General features: G+C 37.7%; 1 protein-coding gene across 1 annotated transcript; it reads right to left on the minus strand.

Annotated features, from left to right (window-relative positions):
* Positions 1–6,779: 6,779 nt before the first annotated feature.
* Positions 6,780–9,795, minus strand: LOC138373385 (uncharacterized). The gene is made up of 3 exons (XM_069339585.1): positions 9,636–9,795; positions 8,305–8,446; positions 6,780–7,392 (listed from the first exon to the last, which is right to left on the minus strand). Exons 1-3 carry the CDS (start codon positions 9,636–9,638, stop codon positions 7,043–7,045), a joined length of 495 nt encoding a protein of 164 aa, XP_069195686.1. The 5' UTR covers positions 9,639–9,795; the 3' UTR covers positions 6,780–7,042.
* Between the last annotated feature and the right edge of the window lie 1,189 nt (positions 9,796–10,984).

Raw genomic sequence — 10,984 nt, forward strand, 5'->3', positions numbered from 1 at the left:
GATTACAAAAAAGAAAAAAAAAAAGAAAATAACAGACATGGGTTGACAATAGAGGAGTGAGGTAGATTACAGGGAATTTATTAGGTAGTGTTTAGTTTTTATCTTAAACTGGTTGAGAGAGGTACAGTCTTTAACATGGTTGGGAAGGTCATTCCACATTCTGGGCCCCTTGATTTGCAGAGCATTTCTAGTTTGATTAAGACGTACTCTAGGAATATCAAAACTGTATTTATTTCTGGTGTGGTGCTCATGGGTTCTGTTACAACCTTCTATGAAGCTTTTAAGATCAGGATTGGCATTATAGTTTAGCGTTTTATATATGTATAATACACATGAGAGAATGTGCAGTGACTTAATATCTAACATATTAAGAGATTTGAGTAGGGGTACCGAGTGATGTCTGGGGCCAGAGTTGGATATTGTTCTAATAGCGGCTTTGTGTTGGGTAATTAGAGGACGTAAGTGATTTTGGGTAGTAGAACCCCAAGCACAAATACCATAGTTGAGATAAGGATAGATAAGGGAGTAATAGAGAGTCACCAGAGCAGGGCGTGGTACATAATATCTGATCTTAGAAAGAATGCCCACAGTTTTTGAAACTTTTTTTGATATATTTAGAATGTGTCCCTGGAAATTCAGCTTGTTGTCAATGAGAATGCCAAGGAATTTGCCATCTAATTTGTTACAAATTTGGGTATTGTTTATTTTGAGATTTATAAGACTAGAGGATTTATTGCCAAACAGAATATAGAAGGTTTTGTCAATGTTAAGGGTGAGTTTGTTGGCAGTTAGCCAATGATGGACTTTATTTAGCTCAGTATTTACTGTGGCATTTAGAGCAAGAGGGTCAGGACTGGAGTAAATGAAGGTTGTGTCGTCAGCAAATAGAATTGGTTTGAGGTGTTGGGAGGCATTTGGAAGGTCATTAATGTAGATGAGAAAGAGGAGAGGGCCAAGTATGCTGCCCTGAGGAACACCAATGTTGATGGGTAGGGTGGGAGAAATTGTATTATTCACAGAAACATATTGGAGCCTGTCAGTAAGGTAGGACTCGAGGTATTGTAGGGAGTGTCCTCTGACTCCATAATGATGTAATTTAAGAAGAAGGTTATGGTGGTTGACAGTATCAAAAGCTTTACGCAGGTCCACAAATAACCCAACAGGGAGCTCCTTTTTATCAAGGGCTGTATGAATCGAGTTAAGCATACTAATGAGTGCATCGTTAGTGCTTTTTTTGGGTCTGAAGCCATATTGGCAAGGGCTAAGTATATTGAGTTTGGCTAGATATGAGTAAAGCTGCTTGTATATAAGTTTTTCAAAAATTTTTGACAAGTTTGGCAGGATTGATATAGGTCTGTAGTTGTTAACATCTGTGGGATCACCACATTTGTGGACAGGCGTTACTCTCGCTTTTTTTAGAATATCTGGAAAGGTTTGGAGTTCAAGTGACTTGTTGAAGAGCAAAGCAATAGCAGGGGCTAAAGATCTGGAGGCTTTTTTGTATATTAAAGTTGGTATCTCCTCAAGGGCACTAGACTTGGTTTTAAGGGAAAGGATTATCTCATTGACGTCAGTGGAATTAATAGGCTTTAGGTACAGAGACTGTGGATAGTTACCTGTAAGATAGTCCTTAATGTCAGTACTGGAAGATGGAATATCATTTGCAAGGGATGAACCAATGGAAAAGAAGAACCTATTGAACTCAATAGCAGAATCAGAGGCTGAAAGCTGACCATCGTTATTAGACAGGAGAGTCGGTTTGTTATTTAAAGATTTCTTTGATCCCAATATTTGTGAAATTGTGCTCCAAGTTTGTTTAATGTTGCTCTTTATTTGAGTAAATTTATCTTCGTAGTAATTAGTTTTGGCTCGTCTAATTATCTTAGTTAGCAATAATGAGTAATTCTTTGAGAATTCTTTGGAGACAATTCCTAACCTATACTTCTTCTCAAGGTCGTGTTTATTGTTAATGGATTTCAGTATTCCCTTTGTAAGCCAAGGATTGTTAAGCCTTTTGCTTGTGACTTGTTTGGATGTACCTTACCTAAATAAACATTTATTTATTTATTATTTATATTTAGGATTCATCAACTGCCAAAGATATTCACATGTCAGTATAATTCTGGCGAGAGAGAGGTTTGGGAAAAGCCGTTATACCAACTAGTCAGCAATAAGGGTGATATTTGTGGGGCACAGGCACACTCGGCCTGGCCCATTAACCCCCAACTGACACTATAACTACTAGCTACTAGGTACATGAACATAATTACATAATTTACGTACATAATTTAAGGTACATAATTACTAGGTACATGAGGACTGGCCATTGTACTATATAGACCTGAAAAAGTGTAACTTAGCGACAACAAGAAAATATTGAATCACAAGACCAACGACGACCATTCCCTTACCCTGCCATAAACACTGAAATTTGACACCCTACCTCTGGAGCCACCCTGACCACAGGTCCACCAACTACATTTCCCTCCCTCCAACAAGTTAGTACACCCAGAAACAAGATATACTAGGTGAATACACACATACAAGGTATACTAGGTGAGTACTAGTTGAGTACTTACACACAAGATATTCTAGGTGAGACTAGGTGAGTATACACACACACGCAACATATACTAAGTTAGTACACCCAGAAACAAGATATACTAGGTGAATACACACATACAAGGTATACTAGGTGAGTACTAGTTGAGTACTTACACACAAGATATTCTAGGTGAGACTAGGTGAGTATACACACACACGCAACATATACTAAGTTAGTACACCCAGAAACAAGATATACTAGGTGAATACACACATACAAGGTATACTAGGTGAGTACTAGTTGAGTACTTACACACAAGATATTCTAGGTGAGACTAGGTGAGTATACACACACACGCAACATATACTAAGTTAGTACACCCAGAAACAAGATATACTAGGTGAATACACACATACAAGGTATACTAGGTGAGTACTAGTTGAGTACTTACACACAAGATATTCTAGGTGAGACTAGGTGAGTATACACACACACGCAACATATACTAAGTTAGTACACCCAGAAACAAGATATACTAGGTGAATACACACATACAAGGTATACTAGGTGAGTACTAGTTGAGTACTTACACACAAGATATTCTAGGTGAGACTAGGTGAGTATACACACACACGCAACATATACTAAGTTAGTACACCCAGAAACAAGATATACTAGGTGAATACACACATACAAGGTATACTAGGTGAGTACTAGTTGAGTACTTACACACAAGATATTCTAGGTGAGACTAGGTGAGTATACACACACACGCAACATATACTAAGTTAGTACACCCAGAAACAAGATATACTAGGTGAATACACACATACAAGGTATACTAGGTGAGTACTAGTTGAGTACTTACACACAAGATATTCTAGGTGAGACTAGGTGAGTATACACACACACGCAACATATACTAAGTTAGTACACCCAGAAACAAGATATACTAGGTGAATACACACATACAAGGTATACTAGGTGAGTACTAGTTGAGTACTTACACACAAGATATTCTAGGTGAGACTAGGTGAGTATACACACACACGCAACATATACTAAGTTAGTACACCCAGAAACAAGATATACTAGGTGAATACACACATACAAGGTATACTAGGTGAGTACTAGTTGAGTACTTACACACAAGATATTCTAGGTGAGACTAGGTGAGTATACACACACACGCAACATATACTAAGTTAGTACACCCAGAAACAAGATATACTAGGTGAATACCCTAACACCAACCTCCTACAGTACACAACACCAACCTCCCACAGTACACCTCCCACAGGTAACCCCAACACCAACCTCCCACAGTACACAACACCAACCTCCCACAGTACACCTCCCACAGGTAACCCCAGCACCAACCTCCCACAGTACACAACACCAACCTCCCACAGTACACATCCCACAGGTAACCCCAGCACCAACCTCCCACAGTACACAACACCAACCTCCCACAGTACACATCCCACAGGTAACCCCAGCACCAACCTCCCACAGTACACAACACCAACCTCCCACAGTACACCTCCCACAGGTAACCCCAGCACCAACCTCCCACAGTACACCTCCTACAGGTAACCCCAACACCAACCTCACACAGTACACCTCCCACAGTAACCCCAGCACCAACCTCCCACAGGTACAAAATGAAGCCATGAGAATTATCTTAGGATGCCCAAGAAATGCTATGATTGAGAAAATCAGGATGGAGTTGAATCTGCAGAGTATTGGGGATAGAATTGCAGAGATAAATGTAGCTTCTGCCATTAGATTAATGAGAGGTGGGGGAGCTAATGAATTGGTCCTCTCAGTTCAAAAGGTGGGAAGTACTGAACAATGTATGATGAAGAAAAGAGCATATATGAATACCTTATGTTCTAATGTTATTAAGTATGATGTTATTTCAGAGTGTATTGCTGTGCCCAAGAGAAAATTTACACCACCATGGGAGGATTGTAATGTAGATGTAGTAATTACTCCCTTGCAAAAGAAAAAAAGTATGTATGAAATAGGAGAGCTGAGGGCAACATATGATTGTATAATTAGAAAATTGCCTACAGAAAACACTCTACTACATGTATATTGTGATGGGTCAGTAGCTAGGGATGGGAAGGCAGGATGTATATTGTGATGGGTCAGTAGCTAGGGATGGGAAGGCAGGATGTATATTGTGATGGGTCAGTAGCTAGGGATGGGAAGGCAGGATGTATATGTTCTTAACATTCTGAAACCTATATTGTTTGCTGATGATACTACACTCATCTACTCCAACCCCAACCCACATACACTAAATACTGTAATGTTGTTAATAATGAACTAAAAAAAGTCCACTTATGGATGTCAACCAACAAACTAACACTTAACATAGAAAAGACCTACTACATCTTATTTGGAAGCAAATCTACAAATGCAATTCAGCTTCAGATGACAATGTAAACATTAGCAATAACAATGATGGAAAGTTTCTTGGTCTATTCTTAGACAAGAGACTCAACTTCAGTACCCACATACAATACATAACTAAGAAAGTCTCTAAAACAGTTGGTATACTCTCCAAAATCAGATATTATGTACCTAACCCTGCTCTCATCTCTCTATATTATACACTAATCTATCCCTATCTCAACTATGGTATCTGTGCATGGGGTTCAACCACTGCAAACCACCTCAAGTCCATCATCACCCAGCAAAAATCTGCTATCAGAATAATATCAAATTCTGCTTTCAGACAACACACAGCCCCCTTGTTTAACTCCCTAAACATGCTAAACATAATCTCACTCCATAAATTCTCTTGTGTCAACTACATTTACAAAACCCTGTTCTTAAATGCAAATCCTGCTCTGAAACTCTTCCTGGACAGATGTAATAGGACCCATTATCACCACACCAGAAATAAATATCTCTTTGATATCCCCAGAGTTAAACTTGTATAAATAAATAAATAAATAAATAAATATGTTTATTCAGGTAAGGTACATACATACAAGTAATGTTACATTAATGGATCGATATATAGATAGAGCTAGTACATACAATGCCTAAAGCCACTATTACGCAACGCGTTTCGGGCAGGAAAAACATTAATATCTAGAACTTAATACTAATTGAGCATAAAGAATAAAATGTGTTGAGAACAAATACAAATAAAGATAAAAAAAAGAGGGAACATGACTGAAAAAGCAGCACAAATACAATAGGTTGACAAACAGTGTTGATTAAAAAAAAAAAAAAAAATAACAGACATGGGTTGACAATAGAGGGGTAAGGTAGGTTAGTGAATTTATTAGGTAGTGTTTAGTTTTTATCTTAAACTGGTTGAGAGAGGTACAGTCTTTAACATGGTTGGGAAGATCATTCCACATTCTGGGTCCCTTGATTTGTAGAGCATTTCTAGTTTGATTAAGTCGTATTCTTGGAATATCAAAACTGTATTTTTTTCTGGTGTGGTGCTCATGGGTTCTGTTACAACCTTCAATGAAGCTTTTGAGCTTATATGTATGTATTTGTAATGTATGTATGTAAACAATGTATTTATTATCATTTATCAATTCTGATAGAAATTACCTACTTAAAATTATCTGTTAGATTAAGGACCTGCCTGAAACGCTGCGCATACTAGTGGCTTTACAAGATTGTAAATACTGTACTATTCAATGTATTCTCACAACCCCAATGTACCTACTTGTATATATATAAATAAAATAAAATATTGTGATGGGTCAGTAGCTAGGGATGGGAAGGCAGGATGCAGTATGCCAAACTGAATTCGTGCGCCCCTTGAGGGACTTGAAGTAGAGGGATAGGGATCACAGGATAAGTATGGGTTGCACAAACTACTGGTAACAGGATGAGTATGGGTTGCACAATTAATTACTACAAAGTGGTTGAGTATGGGGTGCACGTAAATGAAGACTCCCAAGAAGCAAATCAGAGATCAGCCCAAGCTTCATCTTGAGGCAAAGCTCAATGCCTTAAGCCATATTGATGCTCTGTCCACAGAGCATTCTCTCTCTCAAATCATAATAGTACACTAATGGTTCCCTACACCACCCCTCAGGTGCAGCTGCAGCAGGCTTGGGTGACATGATGACTATGGGGTGCACAATAAACTAACACTCACAGAATGAGTATGGGCTGCACAATAAGCTACCTCTCACAAGATTAGTAATAAAGAAACATTAATTTTTTGGGTAGGGTGACTGAAACTCATCCTGGGGTAAAAATGTTTATTTAAATTTATTATAGTTAAATGAATTTAGTAAATTATTCCATATATTGTATTATAAGTGAATTGACACTAAACTATAAATGATACTAATAAGGTTTTAAAAATGAAAAACAGTAAAAATCCTTCATGTAAGATATGGAAGTTGAAAAGTAAATTAACTGTAAACTAAATTATAAACTGTAGACATAATATAAAGTATTATAAGTAAAATACCTATAAACTACCAAATAATGTGTAAGGAACCATTTCTATTGTTTGTCCTTTTTTACCTGTTTCCTCAGGTATTTTAAAATTCCCATTCCGTTGTTACTACACTGTTTTCCTGGTGTAGTTCCCTGTGGTTCAAATTTTACTACTTGTACTTCTTGCTGTTTCTGAAGGATTGCTAATGGTAGCCCTTGTTGCACCGGCGGAACTTTTTGTAAATGTTCCACCTGCGGAACTTTTTGTAATTGTTGAATTTCTTGCACCTGCGGTACTTTTTGGACTTTATGCACCTGCTGCACTTGTAGCTCGTCAGGATTTTTTTCCAGGGCATTATCGCTATCACCTTCTGATCCTAATGTAAGTTTATCTGCATCAAGCTTCCTTGTGCGTGCTGGAAAAAAATAAAAATAAAAAATAAAAAATTTTGAAATGGAAGATCCTGTGTAACAAATTTAATCAGTTACTATGATCGAGCCGCAGAAATTTTACAGGAAAGATATGGTTGGGTTGACTGCATCTATCTGGACCTAAAAGAGGCATTCAATAGAATTCCACATAAGAGTTTGTTCTGGAAACTGGAACATATTGGAGGGGTGACAGGTAAGCTTCTAACATGGATTAAAAAATTTCAAACTGATAGAAAAATGAGGGCAGTAATCAGAGGCAATGTATTGGACTGGAGAAATGTCACGAGTGGAGTACCACAGGGTTTAGTTCTGGCATTCATGGATAAATAATAAATAAATTGTTCATGATTTTTTTAGACAAAAGCTAGAATATGCAGCAGTTGTATGGTGCCCATATCTTAAGAAGTACATGTACAAACTTGAAATGATACAAAGACGTCATGGGTGTCATAGGGGCACCAGCACACTGGTTTGCTAAAGGGCCCTTAATGCTGTCGAGACCTTATGGGCCCTTGGACCCATTACGTTAAGACATAGTGCTGTATTGGGCCACACACTTTTTGCCATATACATCAACGACAGAGATGATTGAATTGAAATTATATATATATATATATATATATATATATATATATATATATATATATATATATATATATATATATATATATATATATATATATATATATATATACATATATATATATATATATACATATATATATATATATATATATATATATATATATATATATATATATATATATATATATATATATATATATATATATATATACATATGTATATATATATATATATACATATGTATATATATATATATATATGAGAGAAAATAATAGGTGGTGATATATTTATATATTATGTGAACTACTTACACAAAAAGAAGTTAGTGGTGAAGATCTTCTTGTCCTCTTCTTGTATTACGTTGTTTGGTAAAATACCATGTGTCACCCGTGCTGGTCCTTTCTTGTAATAGATAACGATTGATTCATACCCACAGCCACGCAGATATGTTAGCTGAAAAGCAAATAATATTTAAACAATAACACTATCTGGGAAAATGCAACAAAATAAATGTTTGAAGCATAGCTGGGCATGTGCAATAGAACCCATAATAGAATCACAATACCAGAAATAAATATCTTTGATATCCCCAGAGTCAAAGTTATTCTGTGTAAATACTCTATGCAAATAAAGGGACCTTGTCTATGGAACTAACTTGCTAACAAATTTAAAAACTGTCCAACTTCTGCCATTTTAAAAAATAAAACCAAAAAGTACCTAAATTTTTTCTTGATAGTTTCCTAACTAGTGTATTAAACTCGCACTGTATCTTATGAAATCCAATGCCAGAATATATGTGCCTAAACCATACAACTTTTCCATTGTAATCATTGCTATCACCTTATATCATGATTGTTATATTGAATGCATATCTTACTATATTATACCTTGAAATATTCCTCAAATTATGCTACAATTTATATGTTGATAACCCTCAAATTTTACTTTAATGTACATAGTAATCTTTGTGATACTTTCTTACAATGTACCAGCCAATAAACCTCCTCACTTTTGGGACATGGTAACATGGTACTCAGATAAAGGGTTTCCGGTGGATGTAGTATACATGGATTATGCTAAAGACTTTAATAAGGTACCACATGGAAGACTAGCAAGGAAATTACAGGTTCATGAAAAAAATTGTAAAGTGCACAAAACAATAGTTAAAACAAAGAGAGCAAAAGGTCATACTAAATGGGAATGAATATGAAGAAATGTGTTAAGTTGAGTACCTCAGGGGTCCATTTTTAAGTCTAAAATATTTTTCATATATTGAACATCTATGATATAGAAAAGAATATAATCTAATCAACCACATCCTCATATTTGCAAATGCCTGGCATTTCACGAGCACTTTGTCCGGGGTTTATATTCTAGCCGGGGAGGATTTACTGGGTTAGGCTAACCTAACCTAACTTAACCAAACCAAACCAAGTATCTCAAGTTACAAATATCTCTGGGAATTCATATTATCTGCTGTTGTAGAATTGACAAAATGGACAGTGTCAACAAAATTATTCCCACATACTCCGTCACTATGTGATGGAGTACACATAGAATAGGGACTGAATTGTCCCTGACAGGGACAATTCTGTAACAAATGTTCTAGCATAAAACTTTGTACAGTTTAGTAATTCCTTACCATTTGATGTACTAGGTAGATCCATGTTTGGTGAAGTTTTATAGCTGGAGCTGGAAGATCCTGTCGAGATGACTTCTTCAAAGAGAATAGCTTCAACACATTGTGTCTTGAGTCTTCCAGTACTTGGCCTACAGTTACCAGATCTGATTTACAGAAACTAGTGAACTACGGAGATAAGATTGTTAATAATATACTTTTTTTGAGATTCATATGACTTGCAGCTTAAAAACCAATCTTATTTTAAAATAGTACACTAAAGTACATAGCAAATTGCGAAATTCGTAGTTTTTTAACTACTTTAAAGCTAAATTCTCAAGCTTTGAAAATAAGCACAATTTGCTATTTTAAGCGGAATCTGGCAACTCTGATTTAGCATGTAAACATTGACTTGCATTCACAATGTAGTTATTTATTTTCAACAATTTAAAACGAGTTATGAAAATACACACATTGGTACATTATTGCAAAGGCACTATACTATATATATATATATAAATTGTTGCAAGTCGAGCAACAAATATTTTACATTGAACAACAAATGAGATTGGAAAAGCAGTATTGCCAAAATAGACCCCAGACACACCCTGTGGGTAGTAATGGACCCCCATACCGACCCTATGAGGGGTAGTGGACCCCATAATAACACTATGGGCGATAGTGGACACTATACAAACACTATGGGCGGTAGTTGACTTCATAGAGACCCTGTGGGCGGTAAGGGACCCCCTATCGACCCTGTGGGCGGCAGTGGACCCCCTATCGGTCCTGTGGGCGGCAGTGGACCCCCTACCGACCCTGTGGGCGGCAGTGGACCCCTACCGAACGTGTGGGCGGCAGTGGACCCCCTACCGACCCTGTGGGCGGCAGTGGACCCCCTATCGATCCTGTGGGCGGTAGTGGACCCCCCCCCATATCGACCCTGTGGGCGGCAGTGGACCCCCTATCGATCCTGTGGGCGGCAGTGGACCCCCTACCGACCCAGTGGGTGGCAGTGGACCCCCTGCCGACCCTGTGGGCGGTAGTGGACCCCTACCGACCCTGTGGACGGTAGTTGACTTCATAGCGACCCAGTGGGCGGTAGTGAACCCCATACCGACCCTGTGGGTGGCGGTGGACTCCATACCGACTCTGTGGGCGGCAGTGAACCCTATATACTAATCCTGTGGGCGATACTGTACCCTATAGTCATCCTGTGGGGGCAATGGATGCCATACATATCCAGTGGGTGTTATTGTACCCCATACTTATTCTGTGGGTGGTTGGAGCCCCATACCCATCCTGTGGGTTATAGTGGACCCCATACTCATCCTGTGGGTGGTATTGGACCCCATACCTATCCTGTGGGTGGT

The sequence above is a fragment of the Procambarus clarkii genome, chromosome 42 (assembly GCF_040958095.1).
Source record: "Procambarus clarkii isolate CNS0578487 chromosome 42, FALCON_Pclarkii_2.0, whole genome shotgun sequence".
Lineage (NCBI taxonomy): Eukaryota > Metazoa > Arthropoda > Malacostraca > Decapoda > Cambaridae > Procambarus > Procambarus clarkii.

Excerpts from the sequence above, each read along its gene's own strand:
- LOC138373385 (XM_069339585.1), bottom strand. Across the intron at positions 7,393-8,304 it reads CACCACTAACTTCTTTTTGT|CACGCACAAGGAAGCTTGAT; the intron begins GTAAGTAGTTCA and ends ATTTTTTTCCAG.